Below are 27,657 nucleotides of genomic sequence, written 5' to 3'. Positions count from 1 at the left end.
GGGTGCACTTCCCCTTTAAGGGGCGGGGCCAACGCAGTTTGCGGAAGAAGCCGGCGAGCGGCGCCCGCTGATTCGTCGACGCGGTCTCGTGACCTCGCGGCGGCCCCGCCCTTCCCGCCGGCCGCCGCACGCCGGCCCCCCGCGTTCCATTGTGTGCGCCAGCGCCCCCTGGCCCCGCCCCCCAACGCTGACCACGCCCCCCCCTTTTTTCCCCCCCCCCCCTCTTGGCTCATTTCCGGCCGCCGCCGCCGCCGCTCGCTTCCCTCCGAGGACTCGGCAGAGTGAAGAAACAACAGCCGCCATTTTGTTTGTGTGTGAGCGACCGAGGGAGGGAGAGACAGAGCCAGAGGCCGAGCGGACGGGGCGAGCCGGGGGGAGGGCAGCGCAGAGAGACCCAGGGGCCCGACCAGGGGACGGGGAGAGCAGCGAGGACCCGAGCCGCCCGCCCCCCGCTATCTCCCTTCTCTTTCCCCTTCCCTTTTTTTTATTTCTTAATTTCTTTCTATTTAATTTCTCCCCTCTCCTCCTTCCTCCCCCCCGCTCTCGCTTCGCCCGCGCCGTCGCACACGCTCCGGGAGCGGCGGCCGCTGAGCGCCAGGCAGGGGCAGTAGGGAGCCTGCGCCCGGCCCCCGCGCCGCTGCGCGTCCCGCCCCCCCCGCCCATCCGCCCCCCCGCGGGCAGCGCCGGGACCCCCCCCCTCCCCTTCCCCCTCTCCCTCCCTCCTTCGGCCATTTAACCCACTCCCGGCGGAATCTTTATTTGATTTTATTACTTTAATTTTAACCCCCTCCTTTCCCCCCATCCCCCGCTTCAGTTCAGCTCGAAGGGGTCGCTGAGCCGCACCCCCTCCTCCTTCTCCTTTCCTCCCCCCCCCTCCCCGCTACCAACCTCGTCGCTTCCTTTCCCCACCCTCGCGAAGAGGGAGTCCCCGTGGCGGAGCGGAGCCGGGCAGCCCCCTCCCCGCCCGGCCCCGGCGCCCGCAGCCATCCTCAGCCGCCCGGGAGGAGGGGGAAGGTAGGCAGAGAGCGGGGGAGGGGCCGGCTCCTTCCTCCTCCTCTTGCTGCTGCCGTGGGCTCGGCCCCTCTGCCTGCGCCCGAGGGGGGGGCAGCGCACTACTGAGAGCGAGAGAAAGAGGAAGGGGAAAAAGAAGAGGAGAGAAGGGCGGAGAAGGGGGGGGGTAGGCAGAGAAGGGTGTCGAAACCCGGCCCCCCGGCTCCCCATCCCGCGATCGGCGCTGCCTCCATCAGAACAACAACCCCTCCTCCTTCTGCACAACAAGATGTGAAGCGGAGACTCCTGGGACTTATCCTCATCCTCCTTCCAGCTCCCCTTGCTGCAGCCATTAAGCGGAGCGACCGAGAGGAAAACGCGCGTTGGAGCTGGGGCCGCCCGGCCGGCCGCCTGCCCCCGGCCCGCTCGCTGCCGGTGGGTTCTTTTTCGCAGGGTGGTGTCGGAGGGGGAAGGCGCTGCTGCGGGAGGAGGAGGACGGCGGTCGTTTTTTCTTTTTTCCTCCTCCTTCTTCTCTCCCCTCCTCCTTCGCCCGCCTCCTGGTGGCGATGAGGAGGAGGAGGACGGCGCCGAGGAGGAAGAGGCTGATGGCGGCGGTGAGGAGGCAGCAGCAGGAGGAGGAGAAGAGCCCCCGGAGGATGAAGGTGATGATGGTGGCGGCGGCGAGGAAGCACCAGCAGCACAACAGCCGGGATTAATCTCACTGGAAGGAAAGAAAAAAACCAACAAAAAACCCAAACAACAACAACAACAACAAAATAACCAACACCACCAGCCTCTTTTTTTTTAATTATTATTAATTATTTTAATATTTTTTTTAATTATTCTTCTTGGCGGGGGCTTTTGCCATCCCCGCGCGGCCCCGCGCCCGCGGGCAGAGGCCTCTCTCAGCCCCTCCGCTCCCACCTCGCCCCGCTCCTCCCAGGGGCGGAAAAAGGGGAACTCGGCCGCTCCTCGCCCCTCCGCATCGCCGCACCGCAGCCCCCCGAAGGCCCGGCCCCAGGAGTTGGGGGCTCCCCCCGCCGTTTCTCTGCTCGGAGTGATTGTCTAAAAAAGAATTAAAAATGGCCGAGAATGTGGTGGAGCCGGGCCCGCCTTCAGCCAAGCGGCCTAAACTCTCCTCGCCGGCGCTCTCCGTGTCCGCCAGCGACGGCACAGGTCAGTCTCGGGGGCTCGGGCCTCGGCCTCCTTCCTCTCCCTTTTCTCCCCTATTTCTTCCCTCTCCTGCCCGAATTCCCCGTTCCTTCCCTCTGCCTCGGGCCTGCCCTCGGCCTTTCCAGCTCCGAACCTATTTGCTTCACGGTGCAGGATGGTGTTCGCGTGTTTCTGCCCTTCTGTTTCTTTTGGAAGCAAAGCTACTCTCTGCATTGTGCATTTGGGCAATCGCTGACCAGATTTAGTCCATTTCTCGTCTTTTATGCTGTCGCTATGGCAGAGCTCCTCGGCGAGGCTGGGTGCCTTGAGTTCCCGTTGCAGAAGATTGAAATTGCACAGGAGCATCATCTTTAGCACTCTTTATTGTTGAATTTATGGGTGTGCCTGTCTACATACACAAATGCGTGGCTTATTTCTTGTTTTACATAGATTCACGTGTATATTTTTGCCTCTAGAGTTTGTTTAGTAATTGGCTTTATTTCTCTGTTCCTTTTCTCTCCCCCCCCCCCCCATGCATACTGTTTATTTGATCATATTGTATTATTTGTTTTCCTTGTTCTTCTTTGCTGAGGAATGTCCCAAATTTGCTTTTCCATTTGCTTCTGATAGCTCTTTTGCCAAAGCCAGTGGCCTAAAACCTGAATCCAGATTGCCACTTTAGGGCACGGGGTTCATCAGGACTCTTAGAGAAACAAAATGTTACTTCACCTTATTTGCATCAAGAATCAATATGGAGTGCACTTCTTGCATCTCCCGTTTCTTTGCTGTGAGACCAAAATGTCTGAAACTACCCTGTAGACATACAGGTTATGAAGATGGAGGGGCTTCTCTGCAGTCCCTTTAGAGCTCCTTGGTGATGCTGTGGAGGTGAGAAACGATGGGTGTCCCAACCCCTTGCAGATAGATCTGGTTGTGCTGGGAGAGCAGAGGGTGTACCAATGGGATGCTCTGCTTTTAGATGCCTCTTGAGAAGCAGATGAGCTTTTGGTATCATTCTGCTGAGAGAGCACTTGGTTACCTGTCCTCTGGAGTCTCACTGCAGTCACTTTAGGTCTCCTGGAGATGTGGACAGCAATCAGAGCTGAAAAGAAGGAACAGTTTTAAAAGACTAAGAGAGCTGATTGATCTGACTCTTGACAGTAAGCAGAAGGTTACAGGATTCGGTTGGATTGAGCAGTAGCTGTGGTGCTGCTTGGAATCACGTTCAGAGTTGTGACTTTTGTCTTCCCTGTTCTTGGTGAATGACGTATTAGCTCTGAAAAGTTTGTGTGCAACTTTTAGAGCGTGTTAGATCCAGGGAGGATAGTGTGTGACTGAAGGAAATGACTGTTCCCCCCACTATCAACAGGTCTTCAGTGAGAGAGCAGAAGAGGGACAGAAAATCTTTAGCCAGTGCTCGCTGCTGGGCTTGGAAACCAGTACCTAATTCAGCTGTAACCATTTTGACTTTGTCTTGGCAGTGGTGATCTCATTTTGTTTGTGGATGTGAATTAACGTGTTGGTTTTTAATTGTGAGCTTATCAAGCAGCTTAATAAATGGACTTTCTCTAGTTACAGTGAAATACTGAGGAGTATTGAGCAGGAACTCAGAAGTGGCAGCACAAAATGGAATAAAAGTCTTATAGAGTCGGTGAGGTGGTCATCGTCTGGTAGCAGTGCAGAGGTTTGTAGTGCTGCAGATGCTTCACAGATGCTACACAGAGGGTTTTTAACCCTTCTAGTTTCTTATCTGACAATTTTTAACCCGCATTTGGGACACTTCCACTTTGTTCTTTAATTTACTACACCTGTTTCTCTGATGGAAATAAAATCAAGTGTGCCAAACCTATACATATATTTTTCAATTGCTGCTTGTGTGGCTCTTTTTTGGATCTCGCTTTTGTTGTTGTGGGAAGCAGCTCTCAAGTTGTCATTTTTAACATATCTGCTCTTTAAATTTGTTCTGAAATAGTGCAGGCAGCTCTCCTGTCATAAATTCCACACAGAGAATCTATTAAATTGTCCCCACTCCTGAGTTCATTACAGAAAATCAGAAGCACGGTGCTCATCTCCTTGTTCCAGCACTCTTGTTAAACTCAGGGTTCAGTTTCTATATTCAACCTGGAGGGAGAGAGGTTTAGAAAATTCAAGGGTCCATCAAACTTTCCAGCTCACCTACACAGTGGGGCTGTGAGCCTGTTTCCTCTGCTGACTTGTTGCCTTGATTTCTTAATGGGAAATACAGTTTCAGCCTGTTAGGTACCTTGAAGTGATGGCTGGTTGTAGTTAACTTAATCCCAGTCTGGTAGTTCAGTCACCAATATGTGTACACCGAGCCTCTGATTCACCGACATTTTCATTTTGGGATGATGCTGATATTGTGGAATGGGAATGTACTAAACTCAATCAATTAGTTGGATAGAAGAATGGTAATCACACATGTATATCTTCAGGTATTCATACTTCAAGCTTCGCTGTGGGCTCACCTTTTGTTGGCACAGTGTCCTCAGAGTGGCATATAAATTTGTGACACCGTGCTAGCAACTTTTCTGTACTGAGCAGTTACATTGAGAAAAGTCATTTGCCAGTGTAGCTTCATTTGCTTAGCTCTTCCTCTCTGGAAGAAACACTGTTTCATATGTTGCATCTCATCTGGGAAGATTTTTTTAACATTATATTAGGAAATTAATTGTATGACTCAGTCTATTTTTTTCCACCACTATAGCGGCATAATTTCAGTGCATCCTGAACAATTGTCTCCTTGAGCAAATGAGTAGAAATCTCTCATAACAATTCATTTTTAAAGGGATGCTTTACAGTAGCGATTTGATGTCGTCCTTTCTATCTGTGATCTCTTCAGTTTTTTTCCCCATGGTGATGGGGATGTGCTGAGATTGCCACGTACAAATTTCTATGTGGTGTATTCAGTAAAGATGAGGGTAATCATCTTTTACATCTCTTGCTGCCCTTAGAAATAACCTGGGTTCTGTGTGCTGGGAAAGCTTTTGGTGCTGCGGATTCCAAACTGCTGTCTTCCATCAAGCAATAGAAATGGAATATAGGCAGCACTGCAGTGTGCTGGTACGGTATTGCTTCTTTGGTTGTTAGATCTGAAAATAGGATTGGAAGTGCTTAGTGTTTCTGACTTGCTCTAAGTCAGTTTTCTACAATTAATTAGCTGGCACGTGTTCTGTCAGACATTGCTGCTGGCTTCGTGTGTGCCTTAACTTCCTTCAGTTTACCAAATCCAAAAGTCTCATTTTTCTGAGCGGTAACACATCTTCAGTCTCTCCATTTCAGTACCTGACTTAAACTGTGTGTAAGACAAGTCTTCTTGTTTTGTTAGTTTCCTTCAGGAGCTGCTTTTGACCTTTAAAACTTTCCCTTACAGCAAAGGTTTAAATCTTGCATGAAGACAACCGCCAAAAAACAAACCAACAAAGCCCAAACTTCTGACCTGGGCTGTCACGGTTTTGACTGATCCTCATCTTTCATGTGTTCCAAATATTATCAGACCGTTTCCTTGCTTGAAATGAATCTTACTGATCTTGTCTTACTGCCTTTTCCAGAGGCACTTGTAAGGTTTTCATAGCAGAGTGAAAACAGAGCTGGTTTTTGTGTATTTTTTTCTTAGAGTTTGTATACACATCTTTTAAATAACAAATCTGTTTTCTGACCAGTGTTGAAGACCAAGCTGTTTGCTGCTTGGAGCCATCAGTTCAAAGTTTCTATTCCTTCTTGTTGAACCTCTTTCTTTTCTTTTTTTCCCCCCAAGCGTTACTTGTAGTGAGATGAGAAATGCATTAAAAATAGAGTCTGTTGGATGATATAGTCTGTAAACCTGGCATTGCAGTAGATTACATTCAAGCCAGAGGCAGACACAGGGACACACCATGGAGAGTGATGGGGTATCTGTGCCTTACAGTTGTCTGGACTGTCGAAGTATCTGCATGAGGAAGAGGTATATTAAATGTTTTGCAAAGCGATCATTCTGATGGCACTTAGGATTTCCTCTGAAAGGTTGCTACAGGCTTTGGATGTTCCTGCACTTCCAAATTGCTGTGCTGCTGCTTTTACTACTCCGCTGAGTTGGGTGTGTCTTATACAGGTTATGAAAAATACCCTGCTAACTTCAGCATCCTTTCTTTGCAGTGTCAGAGCAGGGCTGAGATTTAGTCCAGGCAGCCTCTAGGTCATTGGTCAGTTCTGTATTCGCAAGAAAAACCCTTCAGAATGCTTTAGCTGGGAGAGTGTAGTAGAATCTAGAGCTTTTATGAGAATGTGCTTCCAAGTTACAAAGGTACAGCAAAAATAGTTTTACAGGAAAAGTTCAAAGTGATTTCATTACTAGATTTTAATTTGGTATCGTTTCTTGTTTGTTTTTTCCTTCTCTTCATAGGCTGCTCTTCAGAGGAGCAGCCTTTCAGTGCATGTTCTAACAACGCAGTGCCGTTACTTTAACCTTTCTCATCACCATAAGTAGGGTCCCCTTGGAGAGGGTTTGGCCAGAAGTCACTCAGAGTTATTATCTGGCAGAGTATTTTTGCTGTGTCGTTCTCATCATCAGATAACACGCACCTGTCTCCAAGGACTTGGGTTTACTGTCTTTCCTTACACTGTAGCAGCAGGCTGAAGTAAAATACATCTGTCCTTGCATATGGCTGTATGCAGTGACAGTGCATCCAGAGCTAGGTTGAGTTTAGAGGACTTCAAGTAGAAATGGATGCAGGGCGAATCACAGGAATCCTCTCCCTGAGCGGTGACTGATATACTGGCCAGTGTGATTTTGTTTGCTTTCTAAGTAGCAACAAGTTTGCTTAAAGCGCTTTGGCATGTGAGAGTGTTTAGAGTTGTGCAAAATGCGTTTTATTTTTTCAAGCGCCCTTCTCTGACAGAACTTTCTGATGAAAGTCTGGAAGAGGAATGTTAAATTCTCTACTCCATAAGTAACTCATGGTTTAGTTGGCTGTGCTTACAGGAACAACGTGGATACGGAACTGTGGTCTAAGCTAGGATTCTCACTGAAAAAGTGAAAGTTTACTACAAGATTCTCAGATCTCTTTCTATTACTGATGACTGTAAAATGGGCTGGATAAGTCTTTAGCTCTTTTCCGTTTTTGACAGTGCGAAACTCTTCAATACTGCATCTATTCTGCATCTCCACAAGAAGTGGAATTTTGAACTGCATTTATTTGCTTGCAGAACTGTGATGTTGGTTTAAGTATCTATGAACTTGATACTATACTACTACCTTTCTGGTTTTACTCGGGAGTAATGTTGAACGAACTCAAGTCAGTCAGCAGACTGACTTCACTCTGCTGATTGTGCGTGCAGATTGCCTCATTGCAGAGTTGGAGATGACAACAAAGTCAGCTTCATTCTTTCCCTGAACCTGATTTGTAACCATTTTTGAAATGAAGCTGGTGATGTCTGTTTGCCGACAAACATGTTTCCTTCCTATCTGTCTGTACCCGTTTTTTTTTGCCTACGAGTGTAGCAGACCAGCAGCTCTCAGACTGCAGAGACCACCAGCTTTCCAGACTTGTGTGTGTGGTGCTCCATCATTTATCAGACTCCTGGCTAAAATGCCTTTCTTGCTCTCTGGCAATACCACAGATGAGCAGTATGCAACCTAATGTGGCCCTGTGGGAATTTCAGTGGCATCCATGTGCAAGATACTCTTGGGAGCAAGATTATTTAATTTGAGACTGGAAAGGTAGCACGATGAAATTCATGCGAACACCAACATGTTCACAAGTTAACCATTAACTGTGTGACTTCAGCACCTTGGAATTGAAATATCAGCGCTTCATCTTATTTGGATCATCAAGGACAGCAAGGCTGCTACGTTTTTGCTGTATTACATAAAAGCGTGAGTACGTTGCTACACAAAGAACAGTGTTTCTGAACTTCCACCTTAAGAAATGTCTTCTCCATATGATTATAACATTTCATTTTCCCTAGAGCAAAATCTGTGTTCCAGAATCGTGAAGTTTTCACTCTTTCAGCAGTGAACTGCACTCATCGGTATCTCTAAATGCTGCTCTGTAAAGAGCTTTGAATGAAAACGAGAACACAATATTCATCTGACGTTGCCAAAAACTTCATGTTATCCAGAGTCTACTAAAACTGGTCTGTAAATTAGTTGGAGTAGAGGAGAAATTAAACTTGTAGATTAATTTTCTGAGTGGAATTCAGACTTTTCTCCAAAATGCAAGTTGAAAGGGGATGGGAATAACTTGGAAAATGAAGAAAGAGCACAGTCCTAAAGTAGCCTTTGATAGATGTTGAGCAATAGGTCGCTACTTTAAAATGACTTTTTTTTATGCTTGCAAAATTCTGATGTTTCTATCTGCTTGTTAGAACTAGTATGAAGTTGTGTGTTCTAGATAATGAATTGCACTTTTTGACCAAGTTGCTTGTACAAACCAATGCCTGGAGCTGCATGCTAGCATGACTTGCTGACATGTTTTGTGCCTTTGCACGTGGTATCTTCTAGGGGCGCTGAGCCCACTCTCAGAATGAGTAGCACGCATCCCTTTCAGATGTATTTTTTGCTTGTGTTGTTTGTGGTTTGTCTTCAAGTTATCAAGTTCCTTGATGTGGTGAGCAAATTTAGGCCTTCGTTGGATTAGCAGGAAGGAAGGAGGAGGCAGTGCTTCCCCAGTTTCTTGCAGGGAACAGAATTTAAAAGTCTATTGCGAAGACTTAAGTTATTGAAATACTGTCATACAGCATAAGAATTCTCAGCTGTTCTTGCACAAGCAATGGTAAAGACCTCCGCATCACGCTTCCGCTTTGGCCATGTGCGATGACTACAGTTATGTAGAGGCTGATGCCATAGGATTTTGGAAGCAGCAGTAGTAGCAATGATGAATCTAAACCTTCGTTGTGTAGGCTGATGCTGAATGGTTTTTTCCCCTTCTGTCTTGCATCAAATTAGTAGATTATTTTAAATTCTACAATTTAAGGTAGGAAAAATGGTTTGGCAGAGTTCTTGTTACCATCGGGTAATTGTGGCTTCACAGACCATCTTATGTGAAAAGCTTTCTCCTTCAAGGCTTTTAATCATAAGCGTAAATCTCTTCTCCAAAATATAGCAAAACTCTCTCACACCCACTTAGTAGCAATCTTGAGAGTTTTTGCCTCTTTCTTAGAATGCTTTTCCCCAGCTAAAATTGCCTGAACATGTCTGGCTTCATGTTCTGCCATTGCAGGTGCCGTGGGAATTGATGATTTTCATTTATTAGTGCTTTGTTACCAATCCGTGCTTCACCTTTGCTTCTGCATTTTCATGGAGTTGTGAGAATGCGGCTCAGTGTCCCCTTCTGCCATTTTTACTTCTTGTGTTCTGCTCCCCTCTCTCCCTTTTTTTATTTTAAGGGTATTTCAGGCAATGCCTTTTAGGGCCTGTACTGCTGGTGCTGCTTACTGTTGGGTATTGGTTGTAGATGCTGGGCTTTCTTGCTGTTATACTTTGGCTCTTTTCAGTTCCTGGATAGCTTTGATGTCGCCATGTGCGGAAGATGCTGTGCTCAGCACCTTATTGCTGCTATTTGTCTGAAAGCATAGCGTAGGTTTCATGTTTTCTGTGTAGTCTCTGATCATCCACAGCTCCTGTCAACCCTGTCGTGTGTGTACTTTGTGTTCAGTGTCCTGTAGTGAGCCTTGCCCATGTGACTCATTGTGAACCGAAGGACTGTGGTATTACTTGATCACTGATACGCTTCTGGACCCCAGGAACGTTTGTGCAAAAAGGGGACTGCTAAGCGGCTTGATGTCTGAGTTAAGAATGTGATGTAGTCCATGGGATGCAGGGACAGAAACTGAATGGCTCATTCCTTCCTTATGGTCAGCAACAATCACTGGAGTGAGTTGTCTTATGTGAAGGGTTCTTCTGGCATCACTGTCAGCACGTGGTGCTGTTTCTTCAGATACACCACCTCCTTCAAGACTGAGTGCTTTAATATGTTGAGGCTGTGGTACAGAACATGTGAAACTGAAGTGGTCTGGGCTGTTTTGTAGCATGTAAGCAAGTTCTCAGAAGGCTGACAGGATTCATTGGAGCCCTTTTGCTAGAACCGGCTAATCTCCGTATTGATAGAAACTCCTGTTTTGTTCTGGAGGGTGATGGGAAGTCTGTTGTCTTAAGCCAGAAATGAGAAGGCTACTGACTGTAGGCTAGAAAGCATGCTAAAGAAAGTAACATGTGCCACTTAAATCCACATATGAGTTTCTTTGCTGACCAGTTAGGATGAATGTGTTGTCCTTGTGTTGTGAGTGCTTTTGTCAGAAATCTCTGCCTTTCCTTGTGTGCTTTGACAGCTGTTATCACCGGGGCTGCCCTGCACTCTTGCAGTAACACTGGCTTGAATTACCTACTTTGGGACTTGGTTGAAAGGGCACTGATTCCTTAATGACTTATGGGTTTTGACTGCTTACCACGAATCTGTAGTGGTTTAAGGGCCTTCTTGGTGTTAGGTGCATTTCCATTCCAGTCTGGCAGTCTCCTTGTGTCATGCAGATTAGATGCTGTCAAAGGCAAACTTAGCAGAAGTGTCCGTACGGTCCGAAACTGAGCAAACTGCACCACATACAAACAAAAGTGAACACGGTGATTTTTGCAGTTGCTCTCAAAGCAGAGGATGCAGTTCACATGACTCAGTCCAGGTGAGCTGGGAAGCTGTTACAAAAAATGGACCCATTCCATTTACTGGCTTTCCTCACCCACTTTCTTACTGCAGATTTAACACAGCCATGGCAAGTTGGGCCAGTTTCTTCACACTACAGAGACTCATTTTGACATTCAGTGGCATTACAGTTCCTAGTGGAAATTATTATATGCCTTTGCATGCAGAGTCTATTTCAGTTTGACGATTAGTACCTACTTGGATGCTGTGTTTCAGAGGTGCCTTCCATCTTTCATTATCTTAGATGGCAGGAGCAATTTATTTCACCTTCATTTATTAGTGGGATGCACTAATAATGCCATTAACAGCAGCATGTGAAATCACTTTGTACCACTATACTGAGATCAAGATTCAGTTCCAACACGTACTGCTTGGTGATCCTGATGAGTTTTAAGGTCAGTCTGTGGCTGTTCTGTTCTGATCCAGCTTCTCTTTGTCTGTGATTACACACCATAGTCCCTTAAGGTTTATGAATCAGGTAGGCAGACCTTTGAAGGACTGTTCTACCTCCTTCCCCTTCTCATTACCAGCTTTATTTTCTTATTAAAAAAAACCCCTTGTATGTGTCTTTTAATGATAAAAGATTGCAGGGCTAGCAGTGGCAGTGGAGAGCCAGTAAGTTCTCTGGGTTTCTGTCACCTGTGTCTTAAGCTATTCTGTTGGCTCTTGTGTGGATGTATTTACCATGGTTTTCATGTACTCAGAGCTGTCTGCCCTCACCTTGTCAGCATTTGTTGTGGCCATAGATAAGTCTGTATGACAGGCTTTAGGGGAGCAGTACATGCAAGGGACTGGAATGGATTGTAATGTGTGCTATATGCACACAAAGTCCTATTGTTCTGTATGGTCCTTTGAGACCGTTCGTGTTTCAGTCTTGTACCTGAAATCTTCTGCCTCCTGCCAGTTGACTAGAAGTGTGATTCCTTAGCTTAGCAGACAGCTGAGCGTTTTTCTCTGTGTTCTTTTAATCTGTCTGGATTTTGTCAAAAGACTTTGAAGTTTGTGTTCTGGAAAAGACTTGGGGGAAAAAAAGGGGGGGAAGAGGGGCAACACCAAAATGGTACTTCACTGGTTTTATGATTGTGGCTTGTAGGTTCTGCATTCTTATATCAAACTCTTCCATTGCACGTTCTCTGTGGCTGCCAATCCTTGCAGGTTAGTTTCATGTGGAAAGAACAGGATGCTTTCTTATTTAAATCTTTGGGTGTGAAGAATGGGATAATCTCACAGCCATTTAGTCATTCTGTTTTGATATGTAACTGTTGATACGTTGCGATGTGAGAAGTTAATAAAAAGAGAATTAAAAACACCACATTTTTATGGCTTTCTGCTTCCTGCTTGTGGGGCTGCACCAAATCACCTCACCAAAGAGCTCTGTTAGCCTGCACCAGGTGGGAGTAAGTCAGCTTAGCAGCTGGAAATATCCACTTGCTTGATGAGGGGGAGTTTTGAAAGAATGAGGTCTTCAGAGGGGCAGGTTAATATTGTCTTGTGCAGAAGGATGAGCAAGCCTTTCTGTCTCAAAACTGAAATTGCACTGCCCTTTTGCAGTGTTATGTCTGAAATCATGTAAGTAAGTCTTTCTGAGTAAATACCCAGCCATGGTTTGAAAAACGACCTGCTTTTCATATTCAGATGGCTACTGACTGCTTTCCAGGTGGTGCTGAGAATGGCTGAGTATGGAGCAGGCTGTTCTCAGGGGACATGAAGTGGGATTTTGTTTTGGGACTCACTCTGTGCTGAAGGCTGCATCTGTTGGAGTAGAAGTTCTTGTTCATCTGCTGCCAGGTTTTAAATGCCGAAGAACTTGGACAGAACTGTATTCTTCCTGCCTCTCTCATTTTGAGACTTGAGAAAATATTGATTGTATTGAAAAATATTGTGTCATTGAGGATAAATCCTTAATATGTACCAGAAAGCAGAACTTAAAGCACAACATTTTCTTTAACAAGAATGGTCCAGCTGTTTTTAGCAGTTTAAGATACAGCTCTTTAGTGGAAATTCTCATTCTGTCTCTGGTGCTTTGTAGTGACAAAGAATACATCAGTGGAGCTATGCAATCTCCTCTTGAAATCTCCTGTGTTTTGGTATACCTGAACCTCTTATCAGACCTTTAGAATTCTATGAAGTCATGGTCTTATCTGTGATGACAGTTGAGAGATTGTTTTTAGAAAAGAATAAGAAAATAAATTACCATCAAAACCCCTTAGTTAGTACTGGAGTTTAGCGGTTTGGTTTCATTGTTGTATGAAACATTTTGAATATGCTTCTAATGCTGATCAGCTTTTCTGACTTGCGTACTGTTTAACAGTAGTCTTTTTTCCATTAATATTTGGAACAAGCCACCGTCCAGCCTCTGTAAAATTCACTGTAATTGACACTTCCTTCTTGGCAATTATAATGAGTGGTATTTTAGATCCTTGTCTAGATCTGAAGTTTTTGAAGATGCAGTGGAAGGCCTCTTACTGAGCATCCATGAAATGACCTTTCTTCAGAGTGATGTTGAACTATTTCTGTAGTTAAGATTAACTTAAAAAACAGAAAACCCCTTTGCTGTATATTCCCAAATTTCAAATGCTTTACAGCCTGGTTGCTGGGTAGCTGTGCTGTACAATAGTTCTATTGTTAGCCATCAGCTTTCCATATCACTTTTGTTTTAGCTGCCTTAAATACATGGGTCAAGGTGCACACTATCTCTGCACACATTGGAACTTTTTCTTGATGAATTCCAAAAGACACTGTATAATATTCCCCTATCTATGCATCCTACATAGTAATCTTTTTCTGCTTCATTACTTGCAGATTACTTTGCAAGGGATCTTGTGATATGAATTTTATTTAAGTGGGTTTTATTTTTTATCCTAATGTGTTTTCACAGCTTCATGGCCAGGAAGTTTTGTTTTGATTGCTTTCTGGCTATGCTTATTGTGGGAAAAATACTGGATGTTCCATGAAGCTCGGTTTAATTGTGCAGGTCTGTGCTGGGAAGGACTGGGTGTAGAAAATTGAATGGAACAACCAAACAGGAACAAAACTGTTTTCTTTTACAGTTTTAGAAACATTTTCTGAAAAGCACATAACAATATTAGTTGTCTTTTCCTGAAAGTGATGCTTCAGTGAAAGCTCAAAAATGAAGGTGATGTTTTCTCATCGGTGTTCTCATTCTTGTTAATAACAGTTGTCCAATTCCATTGGCAGATTATGGGATGTTAAGAGTTTTCCTCTCCTTTCCCTTCAGATTTCCGGAGTTGGGAGATCGTGGTCTTTCAAAATAAGCTGTTGAAGGAAAGTCAAGTAGAATGGTCATCTCCAATGTAGGCTTGATAAGGTTTAGAAATTAATTTTATGACAGCTAATTGGGATAGTTTTCAATAATAAATGATAGAGAAATTCCACTGGAACATAGTGAGTGCATTTTTGATAGTTAAATGGACAGAAGAAAAAAGGAATTGATAAACAAGGTTTTTACTCAAGAAGAAACCTACTGCTGTTTGCACTGACCTTATAAAATTTCTTGTTTTTCAGATTTTGGATCGCTGTTTGATCTGGAACATGACTTGCCAGATGAACTGATCAGCTCCACAGAACTGGGACTCACCAATGGTGGTGACATTAATCAGCTGCAGACCAGCCTTGGCCTGGCACAAGATGCTGCCTCTAAACACAAGCAGCTGTCAGAACTTTTACGAGCTGGTAGCTCCCCAAATCTCAATATGGGGGTTGGTGGGCCTGGCCAGGGCATGGCTGGCCAAACTCCACAAAATAGTCCTGGAATGGGAATGTTGAACAGCATGGTGAAAAGCCCCATGGCACAGGCTGGGTTGACTTCTCCCAGTATGGCGATGGGTACAAGTGGACCAAACCAGGGTCCTTCAGCCCAGTCTACAGCAGGAATGATGCCAACAGTAAACAGTCCAGTTAACCAGCCTGGCATGGGAATGAACACGGGGATGAATGCTGGCATGAATCCTGGAATGTTGGCAGCAGGCAATGGACAGGGGGTGATGCAGGGGCAAGTCATGAACGGTTCGATTGGAGCAGGCAGAGGGCGACCAAATATGCCATACCCAAATCCAGGAATGGGAACTGCTGGTAACTTGTTGGCTGAGACACTGCAGCAAGGCTCTCCACAGATGGGGGGACAGGCTGGACTGAGGGGGCCGCAGCCTGGAGCCATGAACAAGGTAAGGCATGCTAAGCTTGGCTTCAGTACCTTTCTTCACATCATTTTATCTGCAGTAGAGATTCTATAGAATAGGACTTTTGTATTTTAACAGTCCTGGATCTTGTGCTGAATAATTAATATACTGCCAAAGTGGTATTTATGGCAATCAGGGGAAGCAAGAAGTTACTCAGCAAGTATGGTTGTTGCTAGGTTAAGTGGTGTTCTTTTTTTTAATTCGTTAACATTATCAATGTTCATGTAAACTTAACTTTAATAGTATTTAATCTGTTTCATGCTTTTGACCAGAACTGTGTTTTCCCATCTAGTGCAATGAGTGTGATGGGAACAAAACGGGATCTTTTAGAAGTTGTGGTGCTTTTCTGTGTGACACTTAATGTGAGAGTGTTTGCTGGCTGAGAGCAGATGAGCATTGGTTTGTGCTGTAGCAGGTGAGAAGAGGCAAATGCAAGTTAGAATGGGCTGATGGTGCAGTGTGTGTTAGGTTATATGTTGGATTTATAGAGAAAAACATATTCGTGTTATTGGAGAAAGAATGTTTGTGTGAATACCTATAAACAAGAGTTGGGTTCCTAGCGGCTGTCCAGTTGCACCCAGCTCTAGTTCTTAGTTTGGAAAGGTTTTGTTTACCTTTTTCTTCTAAATCAGAAATCTGAGGAAATATACTGTGGGGAAGGTGGGTGTGCTTTTATAATGTAAGAGATCTGAACCGAAGCTCTTGTGGAGTTACTCTGGAAGAGTGAGAGAAGACCAGACAATCTAAGTTACAAGCTGTTTAAAGTTTGTCTTACCTTGCACAAAAAGCTTCACTAGCATAGGGAAAACAGATGAATGTTGCATAAGTTTTTGGGTTTCGATTAAAAAGCCTAGAAAATATGTAAACATCTTATTTCATGGAGTTATTTTGTGTTTATTGGTTAATGAGTGGAAACTTTGTTTTTGGAAGGATTGAATTCTGCCCTGTTAATGATTTTGCTGTGTTTTAATGTACTAAGTAAAACGTTGATATCTTACGAGCATTATTAAAATCTTTTTTCATCTTAGCTGCTTGCTTGAGCTCAGTGTGCTGCTACCTGTGGTTCTGATAGCTGTGACTGGTAACGAGTTAATTTTGTGGTCTGTTCATTTGGTGTAGCTTTGCTTGATAAATGCATTGCTGTAAAGTCCCATTGCTAGAGTAGCTGTAGTTCATGGTGGGAAAAAATATGTGGAAGTGTTTTTGTATTGGAATTAGGTGATTGTTTACTTTGTTGTACTTCGATGTTAAGCTGTATTCAGGAGTTCAAAATTAATGTATTGAGTTCCAGGATGAAATGCAACTTCTTAATCCGTATTTATTGTACCTAAAGTGGAGCTTTAAACTGTTAACAATGGAACACTATCTCCTTTATCTAGGAGAAATCAAGGAAGGTCTCAAAATTGAGTTATTGGCTGAGATGGTTCAAAATGAAGCCATCTTTGTGGCTTCTTCAAATCCTGCCTTGTGCTTTACATCTAAAGTAAGCTGCACGTTGTGCTCTGGGGAGTCTCTACAGCAATGCAGAACTTCTGCTTTTTTTTTTTTTTTTTTTTGCTTATAGTCTCAGCCTGATTTAAGAAAAAGAAAACAGAAAAAATAAGGGGGGGGAAAAAAGCTTAAGGTAAGGTCCTTTAATTGTTGAGAAAACCCTTGGAGACTCATAGGGTGAGCTGAGCGGGCACAGCCCGCGTAAAGCAGCTCCGACTGCCGGATGAGAAAGCACAGTCTGAAATGGAGGCTGAAATTCCAGAATGCCTTCAATTGGTTTGGCTGCTGGCAGGGAGCCTGTGTTTCACTTCGTGCAGTGGAGTTAGTGCAGTCTGACAACAGGCATGTCGGACCGCTTCAGCTCCCCACCCATCTGCTTTTGTTTTTCCCCCACCTACAAATCTTCACAAAGTAGATGAAAACATAGGACCCTAAGCAGTTGTTTTCAAAGGGTTTTTGGTTTTTTTTTTAACTGATAAATTTAGCCCTGTGTTGCTGCTCATGTGGGAGTTTGTGGAGTAACTTTCATACGTTTCCTTCATCGCTGTGAAAATGGGCATTATTTCAGAGCTGTCCTTTAGTAGGAGTGGAAAAAAAATAGAAAAGACGTTTGGGCTGCATTCTGCAGTGTTGTGTTAGCCTCCCAGAGTTGGCCCTTTATGTGGTGGGAGGTTGCTTCTGGGAGTTGTCCTTCATTAAAACAGAGGTGTGTCATCCACCATGGTTTTTACAGACAAATACAGTATGTTTGGTGGGATGCTGACTGACTGGGAGGGAGGAGTTTGTGCTCTTCCAATGATGCTTAAAGATAAGCATCAACTGCTGGTGGATTTGAGCAGCAGGGTGGGCACACTTCTGCTTTGTTCTGCTGTGTCATGGAGCTGCTCAAGTGTTTTCTTCCTCTCCTTAACAACTGGCAGCAGTGGGATGCTCGCTTCTCATGGGGGGCATGTTCCTCACTTTCCTAGTTGTGTAACTTTTGTTGTTCTTCACATGATTGGTTTTGTTTTGGTTTGGTTTTTGCACTTGAAATCCCAGATGCCCAAAACCAATTGGTTTGAGAACAGCAGATACACACAAACTTGAATTGTCCTAGTCAGCCACTTCTAGTGTGGTCCCATACACCTGATGTTAGGGGAGGGGATGGGCTCAAGGAGAGGGTGCTGTGATCAGGGCATGGGCCCTGCAGTTCCATTGGGGTGGCTTCCAAACACCTGGGAAGGTTCAGCCTGGAGGGAGTGTTATGAGAGGAAAGGAATTAGGACAAGTTTTGCTTTCTTGAATAGCTTTTTGTTTGATGGGTAACTTGATTGTGTGCAGAGGACAGACATTCCTATTACTCTTAAAATAGAGTTTTGGAAACTGTTTGTAATGCTTTGATTCTTTCACCATTCAGGCATATATTTTTTTTCAGGCATTTTATTTCACTGGGTAGTCTTCCAGTTCTGATTCAAGAGTAAACAGCAAACTTAAGCTTTGTAGTAAGTTAAGAACAAGTTCACTTTTCCTGTTTTGAACCATTCTTCATTTGGAAACATATATAGTTAAAACCTTAGTGTGGCTCTTCCTCCTGACTCCTTCTGCAGTTCCCAGTTATTGATGAGGTCTTACAGTCCAGCCTTTTGTTAGAGGTCTGTGCCCTTCACAAAGTGCACAGGTCCACCTGACTTTTAGGCCACTTACACTGGGTCTCCCGCTGATCCTCACAATGCTCTTTCATCAAGAACAGAGACCCCAAGGCAATCCAGGTGTATAGGGGAGCTGCTGCCTTTCCTGTTGGATCATTTTACTTGTGTGTGGCATTACTCTAAACGTTTAGAACTGGTGTTAATTCTTTGTAATGTGGCTTATTGTCTCAGTATATACAGTGCTCCCTCCTCTATAACTGGAGGCACTGTTCTGTGTAATCAGTGCTTAGCATTTGTATTAAGAATCAATTGCCAATTGATAATTATTTAGACCTTCCTTTAAATAAAACAGAAATGTGTTGAAAGTTGCAGGGGCTGAACCTAATGTCACCCTCTAATAGCAAATTTAGGTAAAGAAAACAAAAACCAACGCATGTACGTTAATGTTAGCGTATTCATGTCACAGCTTTGGGCAGCAGCAGATCAGTATTCTTGGTTGCTTTATTTGCATTTGACTCAACGTGAAAGTGTACCCATAGCATTTAGGTTCCCTGCCCTAATGTGCCCTGTGGTCAAGTACTAATTAATGGAAAGCATACCTGCATGTCATGGTCCTTTACTTTTTCTTCTTAGGTGCAAAAGAGGGATAATTGCTCACTTTGTCCCAGTATGTGGGGGGAATGTATTTGAGGAAGAAAGGGAGCAGGAAGGCTTTGTCTTTGAGGATCTAAGCTTGAGTGGATGGGGGAGTTTCTCACACAAATGGCAGTGAAATAATGCTCATCTTGCCAGAGATACCTTAAAACATAATGAGGTCATCTGCAGAGAATAATCATCATTAGCAGTCCTTGGAAAGATTGTAGCAGATATCTCTGGCACAATTTTGTTAGGTGGTATGTGGGTCCAATAAAGCTCTAGCAGAGAGTTGAATGGCACCAGAAAGCAGTGTACAATAAATCAGTTACAAGATCTTCTCTTTAATGAGCCAACTGGAATTTAATAAAAAATAACTTCCCGGGTTAGGAAAGTTAATTAACTTCTACTTGCAAATATGGAAAGATTACATCAGTGTGCTCTTAAACTAGTGCATGTACTACAGTTACCCCAATAGAGATGCATAGCTGATAGTGCAGATGTTGGGTTATTTCAATCAACACTGTAAAAACTCAACTGGAGGCAGGAAAATCAAGCACAGTTGTTTTCTGCTGTGTGTAGAAGGAATAAACATTTGAGATTACCTTTGCCACCTAGCAGCTGTGCGTCGTCATCTTTTGCTTCATAGCCTTTTATCCCTCTTCTTCTTTATCGTGATGTGCCTCCACTCTGCTGTGCCTAAAGGCCTCGTGTATGTGATGGAAGGAACCTGAGGCTGTGAGAAGTAGAGGTGGATGGCAGGTGGAGTGGATGAAGAAGGGCAATGGGAAGAGCAGTGGAAGGAGGTAGGCCTGACTTTGGGCCACAGTGCAGCCACATATGTTTTTACATGGTGTTGTAAAGGAAGCCTTGTGCCTACCTCATGCAGTGCCACTGGAACTGCCTTGCCTTGGTTGGCACTTCAGTGCTTGATGGTGTACCTACCCTTCACCTTCAGTAACTCACTAATTTGATGGTGATCTGTATGTTGGTCTTTCCATGTTTGTTTTTTCCAACTGATGAACTTTGAGCCTGCTGGATTTTTATTTTTTTTACTTCCTTCTGTGATTAGTTATTAGGTCACCTGGTTCTTCCTGCTTGATATTCTCCCCTTCCTCCCTCCCCTCGACACACGCTTCCCCTTGTTTCCCAGTGTGTCACATCAAGTGACACTGGCATACTCCTGCTTCCAGTGCCAGGGTCACTGATGAGACCCTATGCTGTCACTGCGAGGAAGCTGCCACGAGCTCCTTCCCTTGACTCAGCCTGGAGCTCTGTGTGCGTTGTCCATCTCACATTAGTAGGTCAGTGACAGCAGGACTGGGGGCACTGCTGCAAAGCTCAGCTGTGGATCTGGCAACTGTCAGTCTCACCCAGACCAGGGGATGGTTGCTTATTTCCTCCAGGAGACTGAGGCGGTTGGGGCTTTAATAGCTTTCTCATGTGATGCTTGTGTGTGGATTTTTGGATCACTTTGCAATGCCTGCTCTTTGACCTGGCCATGCCCTACATTTCTGCCATTCAGCTCCATTGTTGGAGGGGCTGATGTTGCACCCCAAGCAGTGCCAATGCCTCGTGCTTGAGAATCTTTGTGTTTTGTCAACTGGATCGGTAGATCTGATCCTTTAGATATCAATGGAAGAAGTCCCTCAATTTTCTTAAGTTGAGCATCTTGCTTTCTCCCAATGACATCATAGTTTGAAAATATGCTGTCAACCTTCAAGTCTGAATTGTTTGGTTAGTTTTCTTGGTGGCTGGTTGCAGTATGAGGTGTACAAGGTCTGTGGGGCAGTATTAGCGATGGCTAACATAATATATGCTCTAACACATAGTGTGTGTTTCCCTCAGTCCTATACTGAGCTTTGAATCTGTGGCTTAGTTTTAGGCAGCAGTGACAATAGGGAAACATCCTCAGAGATACCAGTGTACTTGGCTCCCTGTAGCACTAAAGGCTTGGGTCTCACCTTGGGCAGCAGCTGCCTGTCACCATGTATGTATTCATCACAGTTGAGGCATGGCTGTGGCAGTGCTGAAGGAGACAAAGGAAGCACTTATAGTTTTTCTTTATCATTGCACAACTTATCTGTCATGTGTAAAGGTTCTTTTCATTTCTCTCTAATGAATTACCGCAGTGTGATTATAGTTACTGCTTGGAGTGGGGGGAAGGGGTTGTCATCAGGTACCTGACCAGTGAATTTCCTCAAAATGTCAGGTTTTTCAGTAAGGTTTGTGCCACTTTTCCTGTAAGTGTTGTCTTGATTCAGTTTTATTTTGCAAATGCTAGTTGAAGGCTGCTGTAATAGGTTAGCAGAAATTAAAACCTGAAAAAAGAAAGCTTTGAGTAATCACAGATAACAGGTAATCTGTGGGCACATGAGTTACTTTCCTGTATGGGTTGGAGAGACTTTGTCAGGAGCAGGAACAAGGTGTTTCTATTAGGGGAAGAGGATCTGAGAGCAAATGCAGGAGCCCTCGGACAGATGCGTGCCATTGGAGCTTGTACGCACTTCTTGATTAAGTCTGGGCATTTTCACAGATCTAAAAAAGCATCCAGTAGTCTGAACGCTGAGTCACACACTAATGTGAATTGAAATGTCACAGCTCTCTCAAGTACTTGTGTGCCTTTCTTACCGTGAGCTAAGGCTGCTTGAGGATCCTGCCAGAGTAATGATGAGGGCTTGGTAGCCTTGACAAAAAACTCCAGTTTTCCTACTCTTCTCTTGCTAGTTGTTTGGTCTGTGAAGGCCAAATTTTGTATGAAAACTAGAAGGGAATAGAATGGAAAAAATCAGAGGGCAAACTACTTCTTGGAGCAGGATAAATCCTATCCTTAGATTCTGGAGCACTCCAAGGCAACAAACCATATATTCTGTTATGCTAAAACTGTTGAGTATGCAAATAGTTGATGCATAGTGCAGAAAGGAACAAACACTGTGTATCAGTCTACTTCCATGGTATGGTTCGATAGCTTTGTTTTATTTGCAGTATTATTCCTGCCATCTCGTTTGACCTCAGGTAGTGCTCGTTGCAAGCAAGTTACGGTGCCTGTGTGCTTGTGGTATTACCTGTGTCTTTGGCGTGTTCTTAAATTGGAAGCTGTTGTATACTGAAAATGCAGATGAAAATTGTTATAGCCCTGTGGAGAGGAGCTGTGGGGGTGCTGACGGTTGGTTGGGAGGTATCTGGGGTAAACCTTGCTGATATGAATGGAGGTGGTATTTTGTCTGCTTGTAGTGGGAGCTGAAAATTCCTTCTCTACTCTAACATATCTGTTTCTCAATCACAAATCTATATGAGAATTCTGTTGAACTACATGTTTTTATTTCTTTTGAAGAATCAGGGCAGTTCCATCCAAGGACTTCAGGGCTGATAGATTGGCTTTGCTGTTCATAGGAGCAATCAGATTGAGAAGTTAATGTTGTGTGATAGGTGTAAATACATGCACATGAGGGAGCAAGGGAAGCACATGGATCAGGATTGCGTTGCAGCTGTTTCATGGCTTTGACAACCTTTGCTTATCTGAAATATTTACCTTTTGAATTATAACTACATTTTTACTTAAATTTCTTGCCATTTTAATTCCTAGATGGGAATGATGAGCAATCCCAGTCCTTATGGTCAGCCATATAGTCAGAATACTGGGCAGCAGATTGGAGCCACTGGTCTCGGACCTCAGATGCAGAATAAGACTGGACTGCAAAATAGCCTACCGCAGTTTCAAATGGACAAGAAGCCAGTTCCTGGAACAGGAATGCCTAACATGGTAAGTAGAGTGAAAGATATCTCCAGCAAGTGCTGTGGCAAACTAAAGCAGAACAATGTGCGGTGCTCAGATGCTGCCACGTTAGAAGTTTTGCAGCTGTGAATGCGTGTTCTAAATCTACACATCACTTATTTGCTTAAACTCCTAAAATGGCTGATATGGAGGAGAGAGCTGAGCTGTGCTCTCTTAAATTTTTCTAATTTTCATCCTTTAAGCCCTATTAGCGGAGAAAATGAAAAGGAGCTCCTTATCTAAAGTTACCTTTTGCTACTTGTTTGGGCACCTCTGCTCTCCCATCCCTTCTCTTGTGGTTGGTTCACTGGGTTCCTTCTCAGTGTAGTTTAGTCTTGAAGACTGTTTTCTGCTTGTACTTGCGATGCTTTTGGGAGAAGTAGTTCTTCTCAAATGTATTACATATGATAGTGCCTAAATGCCCCAGTTGGGTGTTCATTCCTGTTGTGCTCTTACATGGACATATGCAATGGTCTTAGTGTTGCTGCATTAGCGCTGTTGTTCCCTCATTCCTCTCAACACTGTGGCTGCAGCAAGGCTTGAAGAAAAGGGAAGTGAATGGTGGAAAAAGTGGATGGCCTAAGGTTATAAATTATAAGCATTAGGTTCCCTGGCTTGAGTTTAACAGTAGTGCCAAGTGCTCTAGGAGAGCAAGGGCTGAATGTGTTTGTTTCATCATACTAAGAGCCCATATTATTTAGGGGGAAAAAATGCAAAGTGCCCCACTATTGGTTTTTTTTTGGTGTTTTTTTATGCATATATTGTTTGTGAAACAAAATGGTGCTTCTGAATATAGCTTGTGTTTGTCACTGCTTCGGATCTTAGATTGTTTGCCTCCTCAGGACTCAGTCACTTGACCTAAGTAATTTGCTGAAGAACACTCCCAGGTAAATTCCTTTCCCTGAATTAAAGAAAAGTTGATTCCTTGAGTTTTATTTATTGAGACAGAGAACGAAACACTAGAATCCTAGTACTGCTAGATGGTTAAATTAACCTATAAAGAAATGGCCAAAACTTACTGTCAAGCTTTTGTTCAATTCAGAGCATATAACTCTTTTGAAGTTGAATTGCTACCCAGCTGGACCTAGGAATGAAGAGTTGCTGCTATCTCTCTTGTCATTTAGAATGACAGACTGCAAAAAGGCAGCTACAGTTGTACTGGAGCTTAGAAAAGCCCTAAAGGAACTGAGTAGCTGGTAAAGTCTCCTTGTAAAATGAAAGGAAGAACTGCAGTTTAGGAATGCAGGTAGTTGAGCTCTAAAGTAACTGGAGATCTTCATGACTGTTCCTTAGAACATTCTGTAAGTGAAGAGTCCATTACAAACCAAAAGCTTTTGAAGTGGTACAAGCAACACAGAGTTCCCGAGCTCTTTTCTTTGTTGAGTGCTTGTCACACTTAGTCTGGGAGAAAGGGAGAAGTCTGAAGAAATGAATGTCAGTACTGAAGAAGCAGTAGGTGTTGCCATACTTTACATTAGTTCTCTGACATGTGTTATGCTGAATTTGTGCTTCATCTTTAGCAGAGACTCGTAGGTGCTTTTTCTGAAAGTATGTGTACAAGCTTCCTAATGGTTAAAGGTTCCCTTAAGTTCCCTTTCATTCTTTTATAGAAGTGATCAGTTGAAGTGCTCAGTAGAGGCAGGGTGAATAATTTTTCCTTCAAAAAAGTGCCTTCCTCCACTAACCCAAGAATTATGGATGCAACTTTGTTGCTTCCAAAATACTTGAGGCCCAGCTGCTCTTAGTACATCATAGTTGGGCTAGCAGCAGGCATTAACCTGTGAGTATATGTGAAGTTCTGCTGGCCTTTGATAAGGCAAGAGCTGGAAGTAGGGAGGGCATGATATCAGGAAGACAGTGTGGTTGGCAAGTGAAGTATTGCCAGCATTGTTGTTGGGAAGTGGTTTAATATGGTATCCAGAACTACAGGTAGGTGGGATATTCCCTTGATCACACAATGTAGTAGTTCCTGATGTATTTGTTTATTTTTGGTGTTTCCGTGCTAAATAGGTGATTCTTAAATAGATTTATTTCTGGATATTTCCTTTCTCCTTCCTCCAGGGTCAGCAGCAAGCTCCCCAAGTTCAGCAAGCTGGGATGGGGCCAGCAGCTTCACAAGGAATGGGGTCTGGAGCTCCAACAGCAGATCCAGAGAAACGCAAACTCATTCAGCAACAACTAGTTCTCCTCTTACATGCTCACAAGTGTCAACGGCGAGAACAAGCCAATGGTGAGGTGCGGCAGTGCAACCTCCCTCATTGCCGAACCATGAAGAATGTCCTGAACCACATGACGCATTGTCAGGCTGGCAAATCTTGCCAGGGTAAGTGGAGGAGGAGTGGTTATATAGATGTGGTCAACCTCTGCAAGACCAGAAGGGCTTATGGTAAAAGATAGAGAACAAGTGGGTGGCTTGGGAAACTGAACTTTTTTTTTTAACCTGTCTCTCCCCTTAGGGATTCAAGTTACAACCTCCTTCTCAGTCTTGAAAAGTTCGGTTAAGTTAGGCAAGATTACAGACAGGAACAAATGAAAGTGTTTTGCTTAACTTAGTACTCACTTAACTCACTGCAAGATGTTTTGGATGGTGTCTGATAACAGCAGGCACAAAGGAGGAATCTGCAAGCAGGACTCTATTTTTCCTAAGTGGAAGGGACAAATCTTAAGCAGTAGCTAGCCCAGAATTAAGGTGGTTCTGGCTCCAATGAGCTCCTGATCTATCCTAGAAACCAAGGGAAATGTACAGTCTTTTTAGTAGTCTATGTGTACATGGGTTGTGCCAGTTGCTAGAATCTTAATTGCTTTATTCCATGTGCATAATCCCTTAGTGGTGTTCTCAGAACTAGGCTTGGAAATATAAGATAGGGCTTCCAAGAAAATTTAATTGAGCCAATCTAGCTACGTATTCAGGGCTATATAATACTGAACTATCTCAAGTAATCCTTTACTGAACCATGACATCAGTGTGTGCCCTGAGAGAAACAGTTACCCCCTACCTAGTTTGTATTGGCTGCGTGGATGTTCTGGCATTTATTTGTAAAGGCTTCTCATTCCCTTCTTTTTCTCAGTGGCACATTGCGCGTCTTCTCGACAAATCATCTCGCACTGGAAGAACTGTACAAGACATGACTGTCCTGTTTGTTTGCCACTCAAAAATGCTGGGGACAAAAGAAACCAACAATGTAAGTCTGCTAGAAAGTGCTGTGTGTTAGTTCAACTGTAAAATGCATGTTGGGAGTTGCTTGTACCCTGGTGGTGCTCCTCTTTGATCTGAGAATACATAGTACAATTGTCATCTTGCTTTGGAGTGGCAGAATATTTTTCTGCTGCTTGTGGCTAGTTTTTGTGGAAGCTTTCTAACTTTTCTAGCAGGAGAGTGCTAAGGGTGAACAAGAACTGTAGTGCTCTCAACCAGGTGATGTGCTTTTCTCTACCACCTGTTGGAGATGATGATCTTCTGGAGACAGACATGTGCAAAGAGGGGCTTGTGCCATTTCAGCATTGAGCTTTGATGTTCTGTCTTCCTTTGTTTTTCTTTTCCCTCTTCCCCTTTCTGTCTCCTTGGTCTTCCTGCCAAAATTTGCAAGATTTCTGTGCTTGTGTTAACTGTATCCTCATGGTTCTTAATGTTATTTTGGGCTCTTTGCATGAAATGAACTGGGATATTTCTTGTTCTAAGAAAATAACAAAGCATGGCTGTTGAAGAGCTGAACCCTTCTGCCTTTAAACTCTGTGATGCGTGCCTCTGTTCTCAGTTTTGAGCAAACAGTGTCCTCAATACTTAGGGATTTCTTCTCAGCAGCGTAGAAGGAAAACAGTGTTATTGAAATGACTGCTTGGGTCAAAATTTGTTCTGTCTTTTCACAGTGGCCTTTCCAGACCTGGCATCTTGCATAGTGCTAGAAGGAGTTATTTTTGTTCTGAACAACTAGTAGTCTCATCCCTCTTTTTGTAGTCCTCTTTGACTACTTCCCACTGTCCTTACTAACTTTGGTGCATCTCTTCCAGCGCTACTGGGTGGAGCTGCAGTAGGACTTGCAAACACCGGCTCTGTGGGCGTGGGGCAGCAGAATACGCCCAGCATAAGCACTACCAGTCAGATAGACCCCAGCTCCATTGAGAGAGCCTATGCAGCCCTTGGGCTAACCTATCAAGGGAACCAGATGCAGACACAGTCTCAGGCTCAAGTGAAGAATCAGCAACAAGGACAGTCACCCCAGGGTCTGCGCCCAATGAATCCTATGAGTAAGTTAAAACAAACTACAGGCAATTTTCCTGCACTATACCTGGTGGAAATTTTCTTACCTGCTACCTTGTTACAGATAGTTAACATGTGAAAGGTATGAATTTGCAGTATTTTAGACATAGAATACCAATCTGCACAGTGGAACAGGGGACTTTAGAGGGCACAAATGTCTTCTCTTGGAAAACAAACTTTCTGTGAAAAGCATGTTTTCTGTAAAAAATACTTGTGGGGAGAAGGAACTAATTTTTCTAAAGCATGTTATTTAATGTTGTCCTGTAGCTTTATAGTGATACTGTTATGTCAGTGTCAGGAACTTTTTTGAGTTTTTAATTGGAGATGCATGCATTAGAATGCCTGCATTCAAATGTGCTTCCTTGTCACTTGGACAGTAGCATTTCATATTTGTTTCTCAGATCTGCAGTGCTGGTTTTAAAAAATGAAAAGCTGTATATTCCTGTCTCTGAATTCTGTCATATAGACTCATGTAACTTTAAACTGTCTGTGTGGCTTATTGTAAAATCACACAAGACTGCACAGGAATTTAAACTTGAAGTGTGTTTAATTGTGCCCTGACTATCATTGGTGTCAAAGTAACCTTTAACCATCAAATCTAAGATTGGTAGCTTGAGATGACATCATAGGAACTTTTCTCACTCTCAGTTCTTAGCTTGAGTTGTTTTAATTGGAAAGTGGATAGATGGACTGGTAGACATTTATCACAGTCTCGTGTGGAGTTGTAGTCTGACCTATATGCCTCATGACAAGCTCATGTATACGGTGAGTGTCATGTATGCACAGGAGTACCAATGGGGGAGAACTGAGAGGTTACCAAGAAAAGTAGAAGTTGGTTGTA

The 27,657-nt window shown here is 43.8% G+C and overlaps 1 protein-coding gene across 1 annotated transcript in view; it reads left to right on the top strand.

Annotated features, from left to right (window-relative positions):
• The first annotated feature begins 897 nt into the window (after positions 1-897).
• The window catches only part of EP300 (EP300 lysine acetyltransferase), a 58,460-nt gene continuing 31,700 nt past the window's right edge, over positions 898-27,657 (top strand). Inside the window, exons 1-6 of the mRNA XM_015860798.3 lie at positions 898-2,166; positions 14,358-15,016; positions 22,370-22,546; positions 24,620-24,881; positions 25,627-25,740; positions 26,567-26,803. Coding sequence (XP_015716284.1) covers positions 2,073-2,166; positions 14,358-15,016; positions 22,370-22,546; positions 24,620-24,881; positions 25,627-25,740; positions 26,567-26,803 — 1,543 coding nt within the window. The 5' untranslated portion in view covers positions 898-2,072. The remainder of the gene's footprint in view (positions 2,167-14,357; positions 15,017-22,369; positions 22,547-24,619; positions 24,882-25,626; positions 25,741-26,566; positions 26,804-27,657) is intronic.

Source organism: Coturnix japonica, chromosome 1, assembly GCF_054131305.1.
Source record: "Coturnix japonica strain WE chromosome 1, WE-NBRP24, whole genome shotgun sequence".
Taxonomy (NCBI): domain Eukaryota; kingdom Metazoa; phylum Chordata; class Aves; order Galliformes; family Phasianidae; genus Coturnix; species Coturnix japonica.
Note: the sequence above shows the minus strand (reverse complement) of the source record. Positions and strands in the feature narration are given on the sequence as shown.